The sequence below is a fragment of the Ursus americanus genome, chromosome 32, assembly GCF_024610735.1.
Source record: "Ursus americanus isolate L20-20 chromosome 32, mUrsAme1.1.p, whole genome shotgun sequence".
Lineage (NCBI taxonomy): Eukaryota > Metazoa > Chordata > Mammalia > Carnivora > Ursidae > Ursus > Ursus americanus.
The window spans coordinates 34,487,359-34,513,861 of record NC_142158.1 but is presented as its reverse complement, the minus strand read 5'-3'; the positions used below and the strand labels follow the sequence as shown (position 1 = coordinate 34,513,861).

Sequence of the window (26,503 nt, the reverse complement as noted above, 5' to 3'; positions counted from 1 at the left end):
TTTTTTTTTTTAAGATTTTATTTATTTATTTTAGAGAGAGAGTGTGTACAAGTGGAGGGAGGGGCAGAGGGAGAGGGGGAAAGAGAATCTCAAGAAGACTCCCTGCTAAGCGTGGAGCCAGATGTGGGGCTTGATCTCATGACCCTGAGATCATGACTAGAGCCAAAACCAAGAGTCAGACGCTTAACTGACTGAGCCAGTCTGGCGCCCCAGCAAAGCAAGTCTTATTATGGCATTGCAAAGACATGAGGACCAAAATTATGTAAATTTGCTTACGATTTCAACACTAGTAAGCGACGGAACCAGGACTTGAAACCAGGTGTTCCAATACCAAATTCTAATCATTGGTATGTGACTTTCAATCACACTACAGTACCTATCCAGTGATAATCAGAGCTATAGAAGAAGAGCTTTCCAAGGGGAAGAAATATGATGAACACAGCTTGGGACATGCCTGTTTCAAGGACTGGAGAGAAAAGGATCCAATAAAGGAAAAGGAGACAGCATTTAGAAAGTGCCAGAACCCAAGAAGCCTGGGTGGCTCTGTTGCTTAAGCTTCTGACACTTGATTTTGGCTCAGGTCATGATCTCAGGGTTGTGAGATCAAGCCCCATGTTGGGCTCGGCACTGGGCCTGGAGCCTGCTTAAGGTTCTCTCTCTTCCTCTGCCATCCCCCACCCCCCACCATACCCTGCTCATGTGAGTTCTCTCTCTCTCTCTCTTAAAAAAAAAAAAGTGCCAGAACAGTGTTTGATTATAGAAACCAAGGAAGGGCAGGGTGGGTGGAGAACTTCCAGAATGAGGGCATGGTTAGCATTCCTAGGTATTACCTAGAGGATCAGGATGCTCACCTCTGAGAACAGGCCACTTTCTTGATTTCCCATTTGCCTTTCTCTCATAATTCACTCTCATTTCACTTGTTTTGCTTTAGCTCTTGAACTAGATTCTAAATTCCTTGAGGGCAAGGTCTATGTCTCATTTTCCTTTTCGTCTTTGTGCTGCCTGATGCAGCGCTGTAGCCATAGACTGATATGAAATGTGAAAGCTCTCTGCATGTGGATGATTAATCATCACTAAAATTTTTCCAAAGACATAGGCTCTAGTGCCAAGAGCACATTTGTTTAAAATGTGTGCTTAAATTTGCATGAATCTGCCTAACTGGTGCCGTCTGTTCTTAGGCAGTTTCCGAAATGTTTTAATACAATTTTCCCTTTAAAAGGACAAACGTAGGGGCATGCTTATGAGACATAAAGAAACCCTTAAATAAGCACAGAGCAGACACCAGCACATCCAATCACACTTAAAATGGCTACACTTAAAGAATGTTTTCTGAGGTTTAAGAAAATTTTAGCTAAGAGGCCATCAACTACTACTTCATGCAGGAAATATTTATGAGAAGTTACAAAATTGTAGGCATGGACTCCGACAGCATATTACTGCATTTTAATTACAGACTCCAGAAATACAATTTAATTTGGAGTAAATCTCACATTCCTTTGAAATGGGTACGCTCTTCCATCATTTGCTAATGGCCACATCTTACTGCTGTTTCAGTACATCCACGTAGAAGCTGAGGACAGCTGTTGGGGACCGTCTCTGCGTTACTCATTTGTATCGATCGTCACTTTGACTTTTGTGGCAGTACTGTAGGATTTATTGTTGTGCGAATATAACAGTGAAATGAAACCCATGTTTAAGTTCTGCAAATAACTTCCAGTCACTTTCAAGACACCTCAACTTAGGTTCTAAATTTGAGTTTGCGGTTTTGCAGGCATGGTTATTTGCCGACCCACTCCAGCATGCAAAATCACACACTGGCCAAATCTGGGTATAGTTGTTGTGGCAACAAGTAACGGGTCACATTTTCAGTCTATTTAACTCACTGACTACATCATCATCAAAACAATGCCAGTATTTTGACATCTGTGTATTTTGCTACTTGGTGTAAATCAACAATGGTGCATATGAAGAGCTCAGATTTACAGAAAGAAATTTCTGGTTAAGATAGCTAGTCCGTGTTACCCTATCTGAATACATGTGCAGCCATATGGAAATTCTTTCATTAAATCCCATTTTGCAGGGTGGAGAGCTGCACACATTTACTTATATGAGCATTCATTTGGAATATTTTTATTTTTTTAAAGATTTTATTTATTTATTTGACAGAGATAGAGACAGCCAGCGAGAGAGGGAACACAAGCAGGGGGAGTGGGAGAGGAAGAAGCAGGCTCATAGTGGAAGAGCCTGATGTGGGGCTCGATCCCATAACGCCGGGATCACGCCCTGAGCCGAAGGCAGATGCTTAACCGCTGTGCCACCCAGGCGCCCCATTTGGAATATTTTTAAATATTTAAAAAATATATTTTTTATTTTTAGGTGTCAGAGTTTGCTTCTGATCATTTTAAATACATAGGATATTACAGATACAATTGAAGTCCTCTTGTTGGCCTTTTGCTTTGTATCCCTCACAAAGGCAACTATTATCATTAATTTGCTGTGTCCTTCCAGTCCATATTTTTATACTTTAATGACCTAAGTTACAGAGCCATGAACAAATTTTTTAGATAACATTGCTTTTATGATTACCTAAATTCTCTTACAGATAACAATTTTGATCATCTAAGTTTATATCATTCTTTAACATGCTTTTTTTCTTCAGCATTTCAGAAATCCCATCTGTCAATCTATCCAAAAGGTGCTTCATTTTAACTTCTCTATAGTTTGAATTATCCCAGTTTATTCATCTTTTCCACCACAGATGTTCATTTAGGTTATACATCTTGCACCAATTTCTTTCTATCCCCAAACAGTGTTGCAGTGAATGTTCATATGTGTATATCATCCCCCTTTTCTCTCTCCTGGTGTTCTTTGTTCCAGATTTCTCTCCAGGAAATATACCTCATAGTCTGTGGCTGGGTTGTGGGTTACATGCATCTGCAACCTTACCACATATTGTCAGATTGTTCTAAAAAATGGGCTCTTAATTTATATTCTCACCAGTAGTATATAAAAGTTCCTATTTCCTTGTATCTTTACAAACCTTATCTCATTAGACTTTGTTTTTTAAAAATTTTGCCAGTCTGACGGATGTGAATTAAATAGTTTATCATTATAGCTCAAATTATTTGTCCTGATTATGTGTGAGTTTGAGCATGTTTTTTTCAAATACTTATTGACCATGTTCAGGTTTCCTCTTTATGGTTGCCTGTTCATATCCTTTGCTCATTTTTTTTTAGTTGTCTTTTTCTTTTTGACATGTGGGAGTTCTTTATTTCAAATAGTAATCTTTTGTCAGCTGTATGGATTGCAAATATCATCTCCCAGTCTTCTAACTTTGTGGTAGATTTTATCACCCAGAAGTCCTGCAATTTTGGATAATTTGGTCAAATACTTTCAGTCAATTCACTTTTGTGTTTGATGTCTTACCATAAATGATCCATTACTAGGGGCACCTGGGCGGCTCAGTCAGTTAAGTGGCTGACTTGTGATTTTGGCTCAGGTCATGCTCTCATGTGTCATGAAACAGAGCCCCATGTCAGTCTCCGTGCTTAGTGGGGAGTCTGCTTGAGATTCTCTTTCTCTCCTCTCCCCACACTCGTTCTTTCACTCTATCTCAAATAAATAAACAAATCTTTATATAAAAAAAAGATCTATTACTACCTTGGGTTGACTATGATATGCTTCTATATTTTCTTATATTAGTGTTAAAATTGTGTTATTTTACACATAAGTCTTTAATACATTCTGGAATTTATTTGTGTGTCTGGTGTGAATCAAAAAATTGATTTTTTTTTTTAAGATGGAGAGCCAGTCATTGTGGTGCCGTTTGTTAATTAGCCCATCCTTTCTCCACAGCGGTGTGATGTCTCCTCTATCCTATACGGAGTGCCTAAATGGGCCCAGCATGTTTTACTGAGTGTGTTATCTGTTCCTGCAGTGACACCACACTGTTTTAATTACTGTGGCATTGTGATATACCCTGATGTATAGCAGGACACGTTCCCCTCTCTTGTTCTTCTTTCACAGAATTATTTTTGTTATTTTTTAATATTTGCTCTTCCATCTGTGTTTTAGAATCGATTTGTTTGTTCTGTTCCACAAATATAATGTGTGGTATTTTTATTTCAATTTCATTGACTATATAGGTTAATATAGAGAGATTAATATAGAGATGAATTTTTAATTTTCCCATCCCTGACATGGTATATTAATATCTAGGACACCTTTTCCTCAGGTTTCCTTTTTGTATCTTTTAATATCATTTCCCTACAAATCACACATTTTTATAAGATTAATCCCCTGTTATTTCATTGTCTTTGTGGCCATTATAAATAATATTATATTTCCTGATTAATGATTGGTGGGTTATTAGAACTTCCTTGATTTGGCATGTTGATCTTGCATCCAGCAACCTTGCTAAACTTCTTAGTTTTGAACAGTTTATAGATGCTCCTGCATTTTCTATGTAGACCACCATATTTCCTGTACATAATGATGTTTTAATTTCTTCTTTTCCTGTCACTATGACTTGTATTTCTTTTTCTTGTATTACATTGGCCGGGCCCCCCGTTCACTGTTGGGTAGTAGCAGTGATACTGGGCATCCTTGTCTGTGGGTTGTGTTTATTACAAGTGTGTAGTGAATTCCCCCGGTGCATGCATTTTTCACCTTTTTCCCCATGACATTCCCATTAAGCATTTGCAATATGGCTAACCAAAGTTAAGGTAGGGACTGTGGTCATGTAATGAAATTAAGTTATCATATTAGTAAGAGGACTGAAGCTTTGCTTCATTCGAACTCTTTCCTCATTTTCTGAATCAACCCATCCATATCTGTTGTCATTCATTCAAGAGACAGTATATTAAAAATAACTCACTTTAAGAGATCTCAGCTACAAAGTTTTTGTTGAGTTTGACTGCATTGGCTTCACTGGAAATGTCATACCATTAGAAACATAAATCTAAACTTTTTGATAGTCTGCAAAAATTCTCATTGTTCACATTAATTTTGTTTTGCAATTTCATTTCATAGACTCCAATGAACCAGGCTTCAACTCGTTCCCACTGCATTTTCACTATTCACTTATCAAGCAAGGAACCAGGATCTGCGACTGTCCGGCATGCCAAACTTCATTTGGTTGACCTGGCTGGTTCAGAGCGAGTTGCGAAGACTGGAGTAGGGGGCCAACTTCTAACAGAGGCCAAGTATATCAACTTGTCCCTACATTACTTAGAACAGGTAAAAATGGGCACAATGGGATGTAACTGTATCTACCATGTGTTGATAGACTTTGCATCAGGCACTCTGCTAGCACTGTTGTTTTGTTGTTTTCTTCTTTTATTTTGGTGAAATATACATAACATAAACTTTATCATTTCAATCATTTTTAAGCATACAATTCTGTCATTAAGTTCACAGTGTTGTGTAACCATCACCGCCATCTATTTCCAGAACTTTTTCATGATCCCAAACAGAAACTCTGTACTCATTAAACAATAATTTTCCATTTCCTTATGCTCCCAGTACCTGGTAACCTCTATTCTACTTTCTGTCTCTATGAACTTGCCTGTTCTAGATGCTCTTATAAGTGGAATCATACAATATTTGTCCTTTTCGATCTGGTCTGTGTCACTTGGCACAACGTCTTCAAAGTCCATCCATGTTGTAGCATGTATTTGAATTTCATTCCTCTGTAAAGCTGAGTAATGTTTTATTATATGCACGTGCCATGTCTTGCTTATCCATTCATCCATCGATGAATGCTTAGGTTGTTACTACCTTTTGGCTATTGTGAATAATGCTGCTCTGAACATTGGTGTGGCTACTAGCATTTTGTATATACTGTTTCATTTAAACCTTACAACAGCCCTATATTGTTGGTATTAGTTATTCCCATCTTGCAGATTTTAAAACTCAGGTCTTCCTGAGGCTTTCCCAAGGTTACCAGCAAATGGTGAGATGAGGATTTGAATCTTGAATTTCTTGGCTCCAAAGCCCGTGTTTTCTCTCACTAGACCTTATTGTTTTTATTATAAAATTTGTAATGGGTATGAGTATAGGTTATAAATGGCCTCCCATGGCCTGTCTTTTCAGGCTAGAAGATTAATTGTGGGAACATAATTTAGAGATGACTGATATCTTTTGAGCTTCTGGTGACTTCATCTAGCTGGTAATTGTGATCCTATGAAGTTTCTCTCTGCTGTAGCTTCCCCTCCCAACTCTTACCCCAAGTTTACTACAATCTATCCCAGTGTGTGCTCTATTTTTGATTTCTGAATTCGACTCCAAGTGCAAAGAAAGCTCATCTGAATTTAGCTAAATAAATTTTCCAGAAAAAAAATCCTCATCCCTAAAACGAGCATATTGAATTAGATGATTTCTCAAGTTCTTTCAGCTCCATGGGTAAAGTGCTGTGAGTTGAATGTTAAAGATGGCAACTACTTCCAAATTCTAAGAAAAAAAAAAGAGAAGCATGATCAAAAACTTGGAATGAAGAAGCACGGAGTATATTGGCAAGGCAGAAGGACTTGCTAATGAGTGTTGGAGGCTAAAAGATTTGAAAAAACAAACAGAATACCCCCTCCTTTTCTTTTACTGCCTAATGAACCCTTTTGAGACTGATATTGTCCTGATGTTAAATGCTTTCTAATGGTCAAGTTGGCTGAGAAAGCAGATTGAAAGAAACCTAAGGGAGTGGTATCCGAACAAGGTGCATGCAGTTAGGCTCTGACTAAATGAACCCCAGTAAGGCAGCACCCAGAGATTTATGGCCTGCGTGGTGTTCAGATGATGTTAGTGTTTCTGACAAGAGTCAGCCTTCCCTAGCTCTTCCTTGCTCAAATATTACATAGTACTTTTGCTTAACAGAGCTTTTTACTTAGTAGAACACTTATAAAATACGGATAAGAAAACATAATGGATTGTATTCAAAGTGCTTTATTTCAAAGAAATATACCTAGTAGTTTCTGATGGTAGCACTGTCTGCTTTAATTCCCATTATGCCCATCTGTTCATACAAAATTATATTCATTAGTTAAATCAGAATTTCCACCAGTTGTTATCACTCAAGGAAAACACTCTGCCCCAATCCTCTCTCTTCATTCTACACAACCTTTGCAAGCTGCTACTTCTCATTAAAACTCTTCCTCTCCCCACATCTCTTCTCTTCAAAATTCTTGTGACATCAGCCTCATGTGAGTAGTCTTGGTGGCTCTATGCATTTGATTTTCTATGTAATGAATTTATTTATTTAGCAAACATTTACAAGGAGCAGTAGTGTGCTGAGGACTGTGTCAGGCACTGGAGCATAGTGCTGAGCAGAGTAGAAACAGTCCTTGTGTCAAAGGTCTCAGGGGCCAGTGCAGGGAGATGTGCATGGAATAAATAATCATTGAATACTTGGCTGTCATCCAGGTGAGTTATGCAGAGAAAGGCCAAGGGGTGAGGAGAGCTTGTAATAGGGGACCGGACTTTGGCTGAGGAGGGCAAAGGGAATGAAAGTTCTCTCAGGGCTGATATTAAACAGAGACTCAAAGAACATGTAGGAGGGAAGCAGGCAGGGCTGGGGTTCGAGCATGTCGGGCAGTGGGAACTGGGAGTCCATTAGCCCTTAGCTCCAGTCCAGGGGGCTCAATTCAGCCAGGGCCACAGCAATACTCATGTGTCATTGACCCTTGGCTTTTTGAATGTCAGTTATCTGCTTCATGAGCACCCAGTGCATCACTCCAGCTGTTAACTGCTTACACTGATCTACACGTGTCTTCCTGGAGGTTATAGCATAAGGCAACAGAGAGAGAAGGAGGGGATGATTAGCACGAGAGGGAAGGGGGACATAAATATGGAAAACTGCAGGATATGACCATAGATACATGGGGTTGAATAAATCTAGGAGTTGTGGCAAGAGAGGAAGTAGGTGGGTAGTAGAGAAATTATGGAACTTCACACAGAAAGAGATAAGTGGGAGAGAACCAAGGAGTACAGGGGAATGAGAATAATAAAAAGAGGGGGTAAATACTATTAATGAAATAATAAAATTCAAGGACTTTTATACCTAGGTTTTCTTTGTGTAGGACTTGATTATGGGGCCAACAAGACCGGAAGTGTAACACACTTTAGTTTAACTCCATTCATTCATTCACTCACTCACTCACTCACTCATTCATTCAACAAACCGTGATTAAGTGTCCATGAAGTGCTATGAGTTATATTAGACAATGGGGATAAATGGACGATTGAGAAATAGTCGGTACTATCATGTTATCCAGTGAAGGAGCAGAGCATATAAACAAAGCCTTACATACAGTCATAAATGCTGTAGTAGCAATTCAGGTAAATGTTTGTAATTGATTACATCCTCTCGATCTCAGTTTCAATATGTAGATGGAGATGTCCTAGGAAACAGACAATTTGGTAACCTCTCTTACATTTATTAGCCCACATTGGTTATAGAAATTCCATGCAGAACTGTCATTGCCCTTCTGGCCATCATAATGGACCTTACACCTGCTCGCAGGGTACAGTCTTTCTGAGTGGAATGCACCTTATTGTGCTTATAAGTAAATAAATTTCTGTTTGTCAGAGTATTGTTGGTTTTGGGATTTTCCTTGTGTATGCAGTACTCTTTCCAAAAAGTCGCCTCGAAAACATTTTAAGCCACAATAACAGGGTACATCTTGGCCCTAGAAATTAAGTCCATGGAAGAAAAGGAAGGGGACAGACATACTTGTTCTAACCCATAAGCCTCACTCAATGCTCCTGGTGTGACCCTTGGTCTCTGTCAGCCCAAACATCAAGTCAGAAACCACTGAGAACAGAGTGTTTGCTCTCTGCCTTTACAGAAATCAGAATCGGGGTTGCCGTCAGCCAGTTATCCACCATAAGTGGGACTTCTTCAGAGTTTCAGTTTCCACTTGGCTTCCACTGAATGTGTGTGTGCAGGAGAAAAACTAACGTTGCCAGTGCCAGTTGTAACCACTCCAAATCATTGTCAGTTTTCAGAGGATAATTTTCCATGTGCTTCTGAGCTCTTTAAAAGAAAATCTCTTTAATTCATTAAATAGTAAATCTGAGTTATTGATTTTAAGAATACTTTCTAGGTACTTGGAGATACTATTAAGTATAATGTGAGTTTCCACTCTTCATTGCTTAAAGAATGCCTTCAGGAACATTTTGTTGTATTTATACATGAAATCCCAAATGGGAGTCAACATTTAAAAAAAAAAATCCAGGTTGTATAACCATCGCCTTAGCCTGTGCTATTCAGATCATTTGGTTCCGGCCCAATTTAGAGAGCCCAAAGCAGCCCCATAAAAAATAATCCACTTTGCCTCTTTCCCAAATACCATCCATTTCTGGGTCACTGTGAAGATCTGTGTCTTCTTCAAGGGGTCTGTACTTATTCTGATATTCCCAGGCTCCTTTAGAGCTGAGAAGATGCCTGTTCAGAGCCCTCTGGTAGAGAAATGGCCCAGGACTGGCTTTATTTGGCTGTAACAGGTGTCCAGAGGGATCCTAAAGAACATAGCCTGGATACCCCTGCAAACGCGGAGTGCTTTTTGTTTTACTATCCCAGAAACAATCTCTATTCATCTTTAAAACATTTCTGTGAGATAGGCCGGTATTCTAATCCCACTTTTACAGGTGAGGAAACAGAGACTAATAAACTTAAAAGATCTACCTAAAATCGCACAAGTGGGGCAGCTAGATTCTGCCTCTAAGTCCTAGGTTCTTTCTTTTATTATTCACTGCTTTCATTTTTCCCATTTTTAAAGAGCATGCTTTCCAACCCATAATCGCACTTGGAATTTTAATTATTCTCTTGAACCATTTTAGAACCCTTTCTGGAAAGGGCATTGGAATTGCCTCTACAACATTCACTGCAAGAGTAGCAGCCAGGAGCCCATCCCAGCTCCAGGAGTAGACTCTGACTAGTCTAAGCCAGTTGGAGCCTTGGCTATAGTGATTGGTTCGGAGATGGGCCCATGATCCAAGTTGGTCCCTAGGGAAGCTTGGGATGTATGTTTAATGATTAGAGAACTTTCTCACATCAGTTATAAATAAGGACATTTGGCAGCCATCCCATGGCCATGAAGAGAGGCAGACTTCTACAGCATAGAAGGTAGAGCAGAGATATTGGCAAAAACTAAATCCTTGGTGGTAGCACTGACCTTTTGGGTTATGTGTAACCTTAAACCCTTCCTATTATAGTTACGTGGGCCAATAAATTTCCCTTATAATTAAATCCAGTTTGGGTTACATTTTCTGTTACTGCAACCAATAGCAAATTAACTAACCCCATTGAATTTAATATCAACAGGAAGTTTAATAAGCATATTCTCCTTTATGTCATCTAAGTTGTCATAAAGCTGTTGAATAGAAGAAATATTAATATTGTTTCCTGGAGCAGGAAAAAATAGTGACATTTGTTTTATGAAAGAATTTCAGAGTACTTAGAACACTGTCAGATACTTAATTATGATTCATAAGCAGTAATGCCACCCTCTGCACACATCTGTCAGACCAACCCCTGTTTGATCTGGTGTTTGGTATTTGGGTCTGCCTTGATTGTTAGAGATATTTCATTTGTCCTCTTGGCTCTGAAGGTCTGGAGTTCTGCTCAGGAGCCCCTGCTACCACCTTGCCACTCAGATTTGGGTCTGCCAGTTTCCCCACTTCCTTTCCAATTACATCAAAACTTAGTTCCGCCAAATCTCATTCCACACTATTGACCCTCGTGCTGTCTTCCTAGGTGAAGCTAATTAATCTGCTCATTTATTTATTCATTTATTTCACATAAAGGTGTCAAACACATGTTGTATTAGATTTCTTAATCATAAACTGGAAAACCTACTGTAGCTAATTTAAGCAACATAGAGTTTATTAAACATAAAGAACCTCAAGAAAAGTTAGAAAACTGGGCCTGGATACTACCCAGCCCGGAGCAGAGCAAACAGGAGACACATCTAACCACACCACTGAACTGCTCTACGAAATACTACCGTTATTCCCCCTTGGAACCCAGGACAATAAGTCCTGGATTCCAGAAAGTTCCTGCAGCTACCTCAAAGGAATCAGAGGCCTTTGCCACCACACTCTCCTATAAACGTGACCTTCCTCTTGGTGGCCATCACCTCTCATCACTCACCTCTCAGCCCCACACATGTCCTTGTGATGGAGCTAGGTCTCACGTAGAACGTTGAGTTGTAAGAGAGACTAGGAAGTGTAGCTTCATAGTAAGTGAAACTAGAATGGGGGCTATCCTGAGAACTGAGTATGTAGTTTCTGCCCCATGGACTGTGGGCCAGATACTGCTCTAGGCAGTGGGGTAGAACTGTGAATGAGAGAAACAAAGTCCCTGGCCTAATGAAGCTGAACGCCAAGTGAGGAAGCAGATTTAAAAAAAAAAAAAAAAAAAAAGTGGGGCGCCTGGGTGGCACAGCGGTTAAGCATCTGCCTTCGGCTCAGGGTGTGATCCCGGCGTTATGGGATCGAGCCCCACATCAGGCTCCTCTGCTATGAGCCTACTTCTTCCTCTCCCACTCCCCCTGCTTGTGTTCCCTCTCTCGCTGGCTGTCTCTGTCGAATAAATGAATAAAATCTTTAAAAAAAAAAAAGTAAATAAATGAATATAATTTCAAATAATGATAATAACAGCAAGAAAAATTAAATAGATTAATAGCCTGGATATAGGTGCATTATTTTTGACAAGGTGTTCAGTGAAAGCCCTTGTGAGGAGACAAGATTTGAGCTAAGATTTGAATGATGTGAAACAGGAAGCTATATGAAAATCTGGGCAACGTTCTAGGTAAAAGAACAACAAATTCAAAGGTGATGACGTGGAGACAACCTTGGTATGGTGGAGCAACAGCAAGGCCAATGTGGGCTATGAAAGCACAACAGAAGTTGAGGACAGATAGGAAGACAGGGACCAGATCATACAGGAGTTGGGTTATTATGGTGTTTCAGGAAGCTATAAGAAGGTTGTAAGCAGGCAAGTGACTTGATATAACCTATATTTTATAAAGATTTCTATGTGGAGAGTAGACCAAGGGTGAGGGGCTGTGTGGCAGGCAAAAAGAGAAACAGGGGCTGAGTCAAAGCCTTGTGTAGTTGTCCAAGGAAGGAATGATGGACGCTTGACCTGGAGTGGTGACAGAAGAAGTGGGAAAAGTGGTCCTATTGTGGGCATGTCTTTTAGGTAAAACTCATAGAAATTGCTGACGGATTAGATGTCGGAAATGAGGGGAAATAAGGATGATGCCCAGGGTTTTGGCCTGAGCCACTAGGTGGATGGTGGTGCCATCAATAATGATGGGTAAAGCCCAGAAAAGAATCAGATTCATGGGGAGAGGGGAGAGAAGGTCAAGAATAGACATCCAAGTGTAGATTTAGGGTTGCCACAGAGACAGCACCTCAAGGAACGTATGGAAGCTGATGATATCAACTGGGGAGATGTCAGGATATATATGTATTTAATGCCAGGGGATTGGATGAGATTCCATAGGGAGAGAGTGTAGATAAGAAAGAGAAGAGGATCACAGACTGAGCCCTGGAGCACTCCAGTGCTTATAATTGAGGAAGAAGGAAAGGGAGCATTCGTTAACTAGTGTTTGAGGAAAGATGAAAACCAGGAAAGTGTGGAGTCTTGGTTACCAATGAATAAAGTGTGTCTAAAAGGAGGCAGTGAGTACCTGTGTTGAATGCTTACTCAACTCAGAAGTCTAATAAGATGGCAATAAATGCTCTAGGTACAGTGGGGGTTTCTGATAACCTTGGCAAGAGCCAAGTTGGGCATGAAGGATGGGAATGATCCAGGTGAGAGAGAGAAATTGATGTGGAAGAGAAGGGATAATTGTAGGAGCGAGGTAAGTGAGAGGAGAAGAGGGAGAGAGCTGGCCTTAGAGTGAGCAGTTTGGTAACACAAGGAATGGCAGAGTGTGGGGGGCATTTAATGATAGGACAGGAGATGGTTCTGGTCAGGCTGCTCCCTTTTAATGGAAGGGTGTGTGATCATCAGCTAAGACTAAAGGCGGGGAGAGGAGGCTGGGTGGAGGTCTGAAACAAAGGGGTAAGATGTGAAGGCCTCATTTCTGCGAGTGGAGAAGTAATTTTTGAGAGAGATTATCACAGGATATCTGGTTTGTGATAAGATCTCTGGTCATGAATTTAATGCAGGACCAGTGGTATTATGTGCTTTTGCCCCAAACAGCCTTCGAAAACAATCTTGTTTATAAACCAAGGGAGTAGAAGAAGTTCTGATGGTGGGGGTTACACACCTGAGAGGAGGGAAGGTTAGAACAATGGTAGGTGTTAGCAGAGGTATTTTCAGGCGTCAGGGCCTTGTGATGCCCCTGAAGTCACCTCTTGCAGGTGCCTTATTCCTGATGCTTAGGGTGGACATCCTAGCACTGGGCTCATCTTCCCAGGAAAACCCTGAACCCCTGGTGGCTCCCTCTGGGGACAACTCCACAGCAGCCTTCCATCCAGCTAGTACCTTCCTGTTAACTGAAGAGTAAGATGAACAAGCCTTAGCTGTACCAACAAACTTCCCCATCACTTAGAAGGGTAGCAAACATGTATACAGCACGGGGCTAGGTACTTCTCAAAGTAATCTGTGCATTTTAATTCTTAATCATCCCAACTCCCTAGAGGTAGATGTTATCGTTTCTCTGTTTTACAGTTGAGGACACTGAAGCAGAGATGTTGAGTGACATGCCTTAGTAGGGCTAGAATTTGGACCTGGACAGTGTGGTACCAGATTCTTGGGTCCCCACCACTCACCCTTGCTGTCTCTCACAGTTCTTATTTACTGCTCTGCCTCTTCTACATTGAAGATGGGTCATAGAGAGCAATTTTGGTAGGATTTTAAAACTCTGGCATGATTTACTCTTGAGTTTTACATGAATTTTCCAGTGGTTGAAGACAGGATAATAATGTATCCTACTCTATGCTAAGTTATATCATCTGTCCAAAAATCACGGCATTCACAGTACTATGTTTCTGCTGTTTACACCCCTCCATCTCCACCATTATTGCACCAAATCGTGTTAAGGTATTCTGAGCCCAAGTTTTAGATGTCACCGTGCATTCGGTTATGACCTGTTTGAATTCTCCCTGCAGTCGCAGTTTAGCTGAACATCAGATGTGCTTCTCTGCTAATTGAATGCCATTACTTTTTTCCCGCACCACAGGTGATCATTGCTCTTTCCGAAAAACACCGTGCACACATTCCCTACAGGAACTCCATGATGACCAGTGTCCTAAGAGACAGTTTGGGAGGGAACTGCATGACGACCATGATCGCAACACTCTCTTTAGAGAAAAGGAATATCGACGTATGTTGGTTCTTTCTGGACATCTCAGTCTGAATTTCTGTTGCTAGTTTATGAGATGGTGTTGAGCATCCTGGGTGGGTTTCCATCTTTTCAGCTGGGTTAGGGTATGCTTTGAGATGTAAACACCCTGCAGAGTTCACAGCTTTGGCCGGTTTGCCAACATTATAATTACCCCATCTGAAAATGGACTTCACACAGCCCAGGATGGTGGGAAGAAAGCTCAGACACAAATTTTGGGGAGCCTGCTGCTGGATTAGTTATCTCGGCCAGAGGGAATGAGAGAGGAGACCCATTAGCTTTTCTTCTGTTTAGCTCCTGATTACTAAGATACCCTGGAGGCATCTCTAGGGTGTGTCCCTAGACCTGTCACTGAGCGCATCACACAGGATGGCTGTCACGGGCTGGCTACTGATTGGCTTTCCTGGATTTCTATAGACTCAGCTTCATGTTTTATGCATTACAGTCTAATGTTTGGGATCCAGACTTTCTCCAGAAGAGGAAAACAGGAAGTGGCAGGGTGTCTTCCAAAACAAGGCCACCCCGAAGTGCATTCTGAGATGCCTTGCAAAGCCTCTTTCTGGCCTGTTACAAATGTTTATTTTGTAGTCATTCAGGTTTGTGGGTTATAATAGTATCTGCTGTGATTATGATTTATATATGTGGCTCTGGTTTCATAGATCAGTAGTTGAAAAATACATACAGTTGCCAGGTAGGACCTCACGATCTCCCATATGTTTGGCAGGGATCATTTTATTAAGCCAAAATAAAATTTTAAGAAAACTGATGTTCTAGAGCAAAGCTTCCTAATTTGGAGGTATGTTCCCTCATTGTGTTTCATACACATCACTCTTTAGATGTGCTTCTTTCTTCTGTGAACAAAAATTAAGGGTTATCGCTCTAAGCCATAACATTTTAAGGAGTTGTTTTGCTTTCTAGGAGTCAATATCTACCTGCAGATTTGCACAAAGAGTGGCGCTCATAAAGAACGAAGCTGTTCTTAATGAAGAAATCGATCCCAGATTGGTAAGCAACTTTGAACTTACTAGGTTGGAAGAAAAATCAAAGCGGATCAAACATTAGTGAAACTCGAGGGGCATGTCCTCCGTACCAGGCAAATGTATTAATTTATTTAATTCTCAAAACAAGCTTATGAGTAGATGTCATCTCCATCTCCTCTTTACAGATGACAAAACTGAGGCACAGAAATGTTAATTAACTTGTTGAGAGTCACAGCCCCCATAAGTGGCAGAGTCAGGATTCAGGTGCAGATGGTCTGATATAAGGGCCTGCCACCTGCAGCGCCATCAGTCCGCTCCTGAGATGTGCAGTAGGTTCCGAGGATGCGTGTGACATGGTCATGGGCAGTTATATTTACATGCAGGTGGTAGCTTTTCAGAAAACATCAGTTTAAGTTTCTAGAGATAATTATAATAGACCATCTTCTACAAAAGCTAACAGAGAAAAAGAAGTTCTAATGGTTATTAAGTAGAACTGTATTTTGTGCAACTATCCTGTTACTTTGGAGAATGAAAAAAAATCATTAGGGCGCCTGGATGGCTCAGTCAGTTAAGCGTCCCAACTCTTCATTTCAGCTCAGGTCATGATTTCAGGGTCATGGGATCGAGCCCTGTGTTGGGCTCTGTGCTCAGTAGGGAGTCTGCTTGAGATTCTCTATCTCCCTCTCCCTCTGCCCTTCCCCCTGCTCCCTTGCTCTGTCTCTCTCTCAAAATAAATAAATAAATCTCTAAAAAAATTAATCATTGGTGCTTTTTTAAAGCAAAAATATTTGCAAGTTCCATGATTCAGATCCTTGTTTTAAATGCAGATGTTTTCTCTCTATTTTGTTAGTCTTCTCTAAATGAAATACAACATGGAATCAACTTATGCCAACATTGAAAATGTAGAAATAAAATATTTCAATTTTGTACATTCCGAAATTAAGATTATATTACTTTTCAAATCATTCAGCTTTTAAAATTTTCTCTAGAACATAGGCTGGTGTAGGCTTAGCAGTACACATTATAAAAAGGGTGTGAAATCTCACCAACAGTGCTTCGTTTGTAAATTCCTCAAATTCAAAATAATAATAATAATAATAATAATAACCTTCTTAAATTCACTGTTACTCATATTAATTATTTCCTTCTGATTGTTTGCCCTGTCTCCCTGAAATCATTGCCCTGAAGTATAGAGATAAAGGACAAAAGGACAAAAATTAGTGCATAATTGGAGGAAAATGAACATATCAAATGCTGGAGGGGTTTTTTTCTTTAAATTTAGCTAGAGAGACTTTGAGGGTACATGAGGAATGTGAAGAAAGGTGAACGTTGTCATGTGTTTCATGTAGGGCTGCGAGAAATGTAAAGAAGAGAGAAACCTGAATCAAAGCTGGCAGCTGTTAACTGAACAAATATTGAGGTCTTCCTTGTTAATTTTAGCCATTGTGACTGTTATGAGGTGGTATCCCATTGTGGTTTTGATTTATATTTCCCTGATACCAGGTGATGCTGAGCATTTTTTCATTTGTCTGTTGGCCATTTGTGTGTCTTCTTTGGAGAAATGTCTGTTCATGTCTTCTGCCCGTTTCTTGACTGGATTATTTGTTTTCTGGGTGTTGAGTCTGATAAGTTCTTTATAGATCTTGGATACTAGCCCTTTATCTGATATAGCATTTGCAAATATCTTCTCCCATTCTGTAGGTTGCCTTTTAGCTTTGTTGACTGTTTCCTTTGCTGTGCAGAAGAAATCTTTTTTTTATAATAATATTTTTTATTATATTATGTTAGTCACCATACAGTACATCCCTAGTTTATGATGTAAAGTTCCATGATTCATTACTTATGTATAACACCCAGTGCACCATGCAATACGTGCCCTCCTTACTACCCATCACCAGCCTATCCCATCCCCCCCCCAAGTCCTCAGTTTGTTTCCCAGAGTCCATAGTCTCTCATGGTTCATTCCCCCGTCTGTTTACCCCCTTTCTTCTTCCCTTTCTTCTCCTATCAATCTTCTACTTCTTATGTTCCATAAATGAGTGAAACCATATGATAATTGTCTTTCTCTGATGGACTTATCTCGCTTAGCATAATCTCCTCCAGTCCCATCCATGTTGCAGCAAATGTTGAGAAATCGTTCTTTTTGATGGCTGAGTAATAGTCCATTGTATATATGGACCACATCTTCTTAATCCAGTCATCTGTCGAAGGGCATCTCGGCTCCTTCCACAATTTAGCTATTGTGGACAATGCTGCTATGAACATTGGGGTGCATATGGCTCTTCCCTTCACTATGTCTGTATCTTTGGGGTAAATACCCAGTAGTGCAATGGCTGGATCATAGGGTAGCTCAATTTTTAACTTTTTAAGGGACCTCCACACTGTTTTCCAGAGTGGCTGTACCAACTTGCATTCCCACCAACAATGTAGGAGGGATCCCCTTTCTCCACATCCTCTCCAGCAATTGTTGTTTCTTGCCTTGTCAATTTTTGCCATTCTAACTGGCGTAAGGTGGTATCTTAATGTGGTTTTGATTTGAATTTCCCTGACGGCTAATGATTTTGAACATTTTTTCATGTGTCTGTTAGCCATTTGTATGTCATCATTGGAAAAGTGTTCATATCTTCTGCCCATTTTATGATTTGTTTATTTGTTTCTCATGTATTGAGTTTGAGAAGTTCTTTGTAGATCTTGGATACCAGTCTTTTATCTGTAGCATCATTTGCAAATATATTCTCCCATTTCGTGGGCTGCCTCTTAGTTTTTTTTTTTTTTTTTTTAAGATTTTATTTATTTGACAGAGATAGAGACAGCCAGCGAGAGAGGGAACACAAGCAGGGGGAGTGGGAGAGGAAGAAGCAGGCTCCTAGTGGAGGAGCCTGATGTGGGGCTCGATCCCATAACGCCGGGATCACGCCCTGAGCCAAAGGCAGACGCTTAACCGCTGTGCCACCCAGGCGCCCCTGCCTCTTAGTTTTTTTGACTGTTTCCTTGGCTGTGCAGAAGCTTTTTATCTTGATGAAGTCCCACAAGTTCATTTTTTTCTTTTTTTTCTCTTGCCTTTGGAGATGTGTCATGAAAAAAGTTGCTGTGGCCAATGTCAAAGAGGTTACAGCCTATGTTCTCCTCTAGGATTTTGATGGATTCCTGTCTCACATCAAGGTCTTTCATCCATTTGGAGTTTATCTTTGTGTATGGTGTGAGAGAGTGGTCAAGTTTCATTCTTTTGCATGCAGCTGTCCAATTTTCCCAGCACCATTTATTGAAGAGACTGTCTTTTTTCCACTGGATGTTTTTTCCTGCTTTGTCAAAGATTAGTTGCCTAAAGATCCAAGGGTCCATTTCTGGGTTCTCTATTCTGTTCCATTGGTCTGTGTGTCTGTTTTTGTGCCAGTACCATGCTGTCTTTGTGATCACAGCTTTGTAGTATAGCCTGAAATCCGGCAACATGATGCCCCCAGCTTTGTTTTTCCTTTTCAACATTTCCTTGGCGATTTGAGGCCTTTTCTGGTTCCACACAAATTTAAGGGCTGTTTGTTCCAGTTCTTTGAAAAATGTCATTGGTATTTTGATTGGGATGGCATTGAAAGTGTAGATTGCTCTGGGTAGCATGGACATTTTAGCTATGTTTATTCTTCCTATCCATGAGCATGGAATATTTTTCCATCTTTTTGTGTCTTTTTCAATGTCTTTCAAGAGCGATTTGTAGTTTCTGGAATATAGATTCTTTACGTCTTTGGTTAAGTTAATCCCGAGATAATGTATGATTTTTGGTGCTATTGTAAATGGAATGGATTCACATTTTGAAGGTGAAATGTTAGAAGGAATAAGATAAGAATGAATGTCTGAAGCATTATACCTGGATGTCCTAGCTAGGACAGAGACAATTAAAAAACAAAAGAGAGTATGAGGATTTGAAAGGAAGGAAACATCTGTTATCACTTACAAACAATTTGATTGCTTATATAGAACATCTAAGAATATTTAATGATAAACAGAACCAAAACAATGTTCAGAAAATTATCTGGTACATAATCCATACATAAAAATTAGTTGCCTTCCTATAAATCAAAAGCTAACAATTAAAAAATATAATTTTACAAAAATTTCATCAAAATAATAGCAACAAAAACTTTAACATTTTAATGGAAAAAATCTAAACATATATTTATAGAGAACATGATAAATCTTTATTGAAAGGAATCAGTGGAAAGCTGTACTATGTTCATGGATGAGATGATTCAACATCACTTATTTGATAAGTCTTACCAAATGACCCTTTTTTAAAAAAGATTTTATTTATTTATTTGAGATAGATCAAGAGTGAGAGAGAGAGCACACAAGCAGAGGGAGCAGCAGAGGGAGAGGAAGAAGCAGACTCCCTACTGAGCAGGGAACCTGATGTGGGGCTCGATCCCAAGACCCTGGGATCATGACCTGAGCCAAAGGCAGACACTTAACCGACTAAGCCACCCAAGTACCCCCTAAATCACGCTTTTAATCAAATTTATTTCCAGTTAAAAATTGAGGAGGACCTTCGGTGGAATTTTACAAGATGTGCCTCAAACTCATACAAAAGAACAAATGACCAAGAATAGCCATATCTATTTTGGAAAGGAATAAAATGGAAGGGGCTTGTTCTATCTAGATATCAAAATTTTGTAAGATATAATAATTAAAATAGCATAGTATTGCTGCATGTATAGTCAAGTACTTCAATGTTTTTAACCAACCAAGGTATGTGTTTTCTCCCAATCTATGCCATGTTTTTCTTTTTTTAAAGATTTTATTTATTTATTTGTCAGAGAGAGACAGAGCACAAGCAGGGGGAGTGGCAGGCAGAGGGAGAAGCACGCTCCCTGCTGAGCAAGGAGCCCAGTGTGGGACTTGATCAACCAGGACCCTGGGACCATGACCTGAGCCAAAGGCAGACACTTAACCAACACGTTTCTATATATTATGTGTATTATATACATACATGTTATATAACAGAATTATAATAGCAAATCTTCCATATAAAAAATAAAATTAGATCCATATCTCATGCTTTATACAAAACAAAAGCCTAAATTTGAAAAGCAAAGCTTTAAAACTTTTACAAGAACATGTAAGAAAATATTCTTACGGTTTTAGGTAAAACAGATTTTAAGAAGACACAAAAATACAACTTATAATGGAAGAGGTCGATAATAAAATTACATTGAAATTTAAAACCTTCACTTAACGGAAAGAACAGCACAAAAAGCGGGACGCCTGGGTGGCTCAGTTGGTTAAGGGTCTGCCTTCGGCTCAGGTCATGATCCCAGGGTCCTGGGATCGAGCCCTACGTTGGGTTCTCTGCTCGGCAGGGAGCCTGCTTCTCCCTCTGCCTGCCGCTCCCCCTGCTTGTACTCTGTCTCTCTTTGACGAATAAATTTTTAAAAAATGAAGAACATGGCATAGATTGGGAGAAAACATGTACCTTGCATAAAACTAACAAAGGATTCATATATAAAGAAGCGTGCAGATCAATAAGGAAGAGAAAAACAACTCAATTGAAACATGAGCACAAATATGAATAAGTAATTTACAGAAAAGGAAACCCGAACAGCCAATATACATATGCAAAGATGATCAATGTCCCTGATAATCAGAAAATGCAGATTAGAAAGAGGTACCATTTTACACTTCCTGGACTGGCAAAATTAAAACGTCTGGCAATACTACACATGTGGTGAAGGAAACGTGGGGAAACAGGCATTCATATATATGGCTAATGCAGAATCTAAGTTCATACAACTACTCTGAAGAGCAGTCTAACAGTATGTACTGAAGGGAGGGTGCACTTACTCTAGAAGCACGCAGTTTAATTTCTAAGTGCACCCCCATAGCGAAACTCACGTATGTGCCCAGAAATTTACAGTGTGCACAGCAACACTGTCTATAACAGCAAAAGTAAAAATCCTAAATGTCCATCGACAGGAGACATGGATAAATTGTGATATATTCCTTTACTGGAATAGTATGTATCCATGAAAATTAATGAACGAGAGCCACATGAAGCAGTGTAAATAATAAAAAACATAACGTTAGGAAGAAAGAAACAAGTTACCATTCCATGTAGTGTGGCAACATTTACATAGAGTTTAAAGCATGCAAAATGATACCATCTATTATTTATAATAACATCCATACAGATGGAGGAAACATAGGAAAACATGCAGGGAAATCTCCCCCATTGAATGCACTACAGTGATCACCAATTCCTATTCCCTGTTAGGAATTAGGAGCTCCTGTTACATAAGCACTGTTTTATTTGTTAAAATGAATTCTAGAATGATTTTGACAAAACGTTAAGATTTAACAAAGGCTGGTGGTAGGTACAGGGGTGGCTTCCATATCATTCTCTGTAGGTTTTTGTATCCTCAAAATTGTTTGTAATTTTTAAAGATATATGTTCTCCGTCACCAAGTTCCCTTTAATGAGGAGTTGACATTTATTCTCCTGCCTTGCCATTTGTAGTTGATTATACGCCTACAAAAAGAAATTCAGGAACTGAAGGATGAACTGGCCGTTGTCACCGGGGAGCAGAGAACAGAGGTGCTCACAGACGCAGAGCTCCTTCAGTAAGCCTGCAGACTTGTTTCTGTGTCTTTAACAGTGAAAGTTTGTGCTAACTTCTTTGTTGGCCCTGATGTTATGAATTCACCTCAAAGCATGCAGGTCTCCTGAGACAGTCTGAAATTGCATTTAGGCGCCAGTTAAGAGTGGCAGCTTTCCACGAAAAGCTGGATAAGGCTGGCAGTGTTTTTGCCGCCTCAGCTTTGAGGGAGTAAAGAACAGAGCCTATAAAGGATGGGAATATCCTTCTCATGCCAGCTGAAGAGAAGGGATTGTATAATAGTCATGCAATTTTAAAACATACACACCAAACACTCGTAAGCTGCGGATCTCAGATCTGAAAGGAATTCAAGAAATGTCCTTTGTATTAAAAAGCATCTTGCTGCAAGCACCAGTTTATCCCTATGCCAATGTAGCTCTCTCCTTTAATAAATAGATGGCCCATATATTATAGTTCAAACACTGGAAATGGGAATGAAAGCAGGGATTCAGGACTTTTCTACCAGCGGCGGCATCTTTCAGGGCCTTTTCTATCTGCAGCCATGTGCATATCGGGGGCACGATGTGGCTCTCATTCTCTCTCTGATCATGAGCCACAGTGGTGGGCTTTCTTGTTCTTTCTGTGCAGCTCACGAAGCATTTGTGGAGTGATAATAATGGGCTGGGCTTAGAAGGCAGCGATATTCTCAATTTCCGAATGAGAAATAGAGCTATACGAGATTTTTCTAAGGCTTTAGTATCATTTCACCTAATCCTCTCCCAACAGAGCAAATGGTAAGTAATAGAGATGATGAAAGTATTTTCTTTAAACTGTTTCATGGCTGTGCCCGAAGGTAGGTCTAAAGCTTGAGGAGCCTTAAGCAAGGTTTCTGCTATGATCAAAGCTTTCACTCCTCTAGGATACCGTTTCGTAATTCTAGAACACTGTGTTTAATAATAGGAGAGGCTCCTAAGGCTTTCCTTGCGAATTCGCCTTGTGGCATATATGTAATTAAAGTGAAATATATTGACAAAAGTCACATTTTGAAGAATTCCCTGTCCCTCCTTGAAATAACTTGGGATAGCTTAGATACGGAGAAACTTCTCCAAATTGAGTATTCCTTCCCTCTGATGCTCCCTTTCCCTCAAAGAAATGAATGACCAATTATTATCTTTGAAGATGTCTTTTCAGAATTTGATCTCCAAGTCAGGGTTCAGCCAGGAAAACAAAACCAAGGAGTTTAACATAGGAAATCAGTTGTAAGGAGGTGGTATTGCAGAAAATAGACAGCACCCCAGATGTCAGAAACAGCAGGGGGCCTTACACCCTCTGGGACTGGAGAGAGGATGGGAGAAGCTTATGTTACTGAAGTCTAAACTTAGAGCTGACGAGAGGAGCTAGCCCATGATGAGTGTTGGGGCCACCGAAGAGCCACAGGTGTTGTCAGAGGCGTCTTCTTGGCAGGGAGTCCAAGATTCATTCTCACACCACTTCCAGTCTTCCACCCATACAGCCCATTGGCTAAACTGGCCCAGAAACCAGGTGTTAGGAGAGTCAGGGAATGTAGTTTCCTGTGATGTGGGGTCAATGAAGGGGAAAAATAGAAGTTGGATCCAAGAGCAAAAAGGGAAATGGCCAACATAATAAATAAGTACCAGAGTTTTCTCCAATTCCAGTAAATCCTATCTGTTGCTCAGGAGGCTCCGTGTAAGGGTAAGATTATGCATGTGGTAGTTTCAGGATGTCCGTTCCCCCCACCAAATCCGAGGAATTATAGAACTGATACAAAGAAGCATCTGAATCTCTAGCTACACCTAAGAATAAGACATAAGCCTCTCAATGGATTACAGGCTTCAAGGAATTCCTGGCAGATTGAAGGGTGGGGTTGAGATGGGCAAGAGGAAAGGATAGACTGGAGCCACCAGGTGCAGCACCATAAAAGCCACATGACTCTGCGTGCTGTCACCGTGGAGCCCGAGGGCTGGCGACAGCCTGCAAGGGTTTGGTAGAGCCCTAGTAGTGGGAGCAGTTTGTCCTGTGAAGCCCTGTGCACTCCTTCCCTTCTCCACCCAGTGTTTATGTCTGAGTTTAGGATGGAGAAATAGGGAAAGGCCCCAGGTTGCTGATGATATCCAGGATAAATTGGGGGCCAGACAAGCTCTAAGGCCAGCTGCTGTGCTCAGCTCTGCCAGTCCCCACTGAAAACAGCAAAGAGCACAAGCACCCACCGCTGCTCAGCCCCTCCTCCAGGACCGGCTTCCCAAGCTGAGATCATGAAGAGTCTAGAAAAGATGAGCTCACAGTTGGGAACAACTAGAAATAGGAGGACTGCCGACTTGGAGAAAGATGAGAACAAGAAGCCTTTACAGCTTGGAGGGCTTCAGAACTAAACATGATAGAAAGAGTGATTAATATCTTTGGAGATGTAAAAGATGGCATTACATCCGTGAAACAACAGGATCTTTATTTTTATGAAACAAATTTAAGAGGAGATCTGAAAAATGAAGAAATGTAATTGTTGCCATTAAGAACTTAATGGATGGCTCAGGGGCAGAATGAAAAAACAGAGGGGCAAATTAGTCAGCTAGAAAGAGCAAGGCTAAGGAATTCTTCCAGAATATAAGATGAAAGGATAAAGAAAATGTTTAAAAGAAAAGAATCATAGAGAATAGCTCTAGCTTTACCAATATCTAACAAAGAGAAGTTTATAAAGGAGCAATAGAGATAACACCGAGGAGCCAATGGTTAAAGAAATAATAGCTAAGAATTTCTTAGAACTAAAAAAAGAAGAAAAAAAAAGAAGAAAATAAAAGAAAAAAGACTTGAGAATGAAAGGGTTACTAGGTGCTAAGCTTTGTGTATAATAATGTAGAAAATTTTTAGGACCTCAAAATATAGAAAAGAACCCCAAAAGTTATCAGAGAAGAAAAATATCAGTAACAATCAAGAATCTGATTAGAGCAGACTTCTCATCAACCTCTCTGAAACAGGAACCTCTGGTGCTGAAAGACAATAGAACAAAACAAAACAGGACTTTGAATGGAGATTTGTGTATCTAGCCAAATTAGCATTCAAATGCAAACGTGAAACAAAGGATTTTTTAGACAGACCAGCTTTGAGACAGAAAGTTAACCACCCTAGACCCTCTCTAGAAGAGATTACAGTAGACTGCATTTCACAAAAAGAAAAATGCTACAAAGTATAAAACCAATAATGAGCAGATGTTATTTCTTTACCATACTTGATACTGTATTATATTTACATTATATCTTTTGCTAACTTGCCACTTCGCACATACACAGATGTTTCTGTTTAAAAGTTATTGACAACAATCAAATTCGCCATTCATAGGAGTTTGGGGGGTAGACTGGAGAGAAATAAAAATGTGACAAGTGATTTAAAATACTGACAGACTCCTGGATGTAGTCGGTTTCCTTTGACCCACAGGTAAAAACTACACACATGTGAACTGGAACAGATTCTCTGTAGACAGTATGTAGTGTTGTCATCAGTTTTTCTGGGCACTTGGTTCATTCATTCATTCAACATTGATTATTCAGTGTTCACAAAACTCTGCCCTAGGCCTTGAGAGATGAACACAAGATGAACAGAACCAAGATTTGGCTCTGAAGAGGTTCACAGTTCAGTGGCACTGACAGACACAAGCACAAGTAATCATGTTGCAAAATGTAAGTGTTAGGAGAAGATGTAAATAAAACACGAGCTTGCAGAGATAGTAATGATTAATTCCAAGCTCAGGATCCTCATGTAAAATTCGTTCGGGTGCTGGTAAGTAAGCTTCCCCAGTTCCCAGTGAAATGACTTCTCTGCTGTCAAGATAAGTATACTGTACAGCGTTACATCTTACTAATGACTTCTGATCAGCAGCAAGAGAACAAATGTGGCAAAGTGTTACACCCATTCTGCCAAAACAAAGCATCAGGGTCACGACCACCCAGCCTTGGGTGCTCGTTCATACTGACGGTGAGGATTATTCAGATAGTGTGCGGTTTTGTTATGGTTTTCGTTCTATTGTTGTTAGAGTTATGTGTTGCTGTAATTCACTAGATTGAATATTGGCACAACTTAAAAATCATCAGATTTAAGAGTCCTGGATCATCTTAAAGTAAAAGAGAGAGAAATTAAAATTTGCCTGGCATGAAGCACTGCTATTTAATATCACTAGTCTGTGCATCCTTGTCTTCTGGGGCCCTGGACATTTATTCGGGAGGATGAATCAGATCCAGTCTGCCATGTGTCTGGTCTGCTTGGATGGTGAGGGTGGGAGGGGAGAGTGCTGTTGGAGGGAGGAAGAGTCCCATGGCTTGGCAGGACGGTACGGCAGATGTAGTGGCTTTGATCTACTTTCTCTGACCTGCTGATTCCTGGCTTTATGCTGACTGGCATGGCCTAAGGACATTCCTATCAGGGATTCTGTGAAGGATGTCAGAAAGCAGATATTTAATAGATAATGTATTCTATGTTCTATGTTATGTGCACTGGACACTTTGGAGATGTCTGTTAAAATCTAGCCCTATCGAATTTTTTGAACTATTTCCTAACACTTCAGTTCTTAATGTAAATGTTTGTTG

The 26,503-nt window shown here is 40.1% G+C and overlaps 1 protein-coding gene across 4 annotated transcripts in view; it reads left to right on the top strand.

Moving 5' to 3' along the window:
• The window catches only part of KIF6 (kinesin family member 6), a 417,257-nt gene that overhangs the window by 136,909 nt on the left and 253,845 nt on the right, over positions 1 to 26,503 (top strand). For all 4 annotated transcript variants that reach the window (XM_087858216.1, XM_045786292.2, XM_045786295.2 and 1 more), the window contains 4 exons: positions 5,032 to 5,238; positions 14,190 to 14,333; positions 15,270 to 15,356; positions 21,833 to 21,936. In XM_087858216.1, the coding sequence (XP_087714342.1) occupies positions 5,032 to 5,238; positions 14,190 to 14,333; positions 15,270 to 15,356; positions 21,833 to 21,936 (542 nt within the window). The remainder of the gene's footprint in view (positions 1 to 5,031; positions 5,239 to 14,189; positions 14,334 to 15,269; positions 15,357 to 21,832; positions 21,937 to 26,503) is intronic.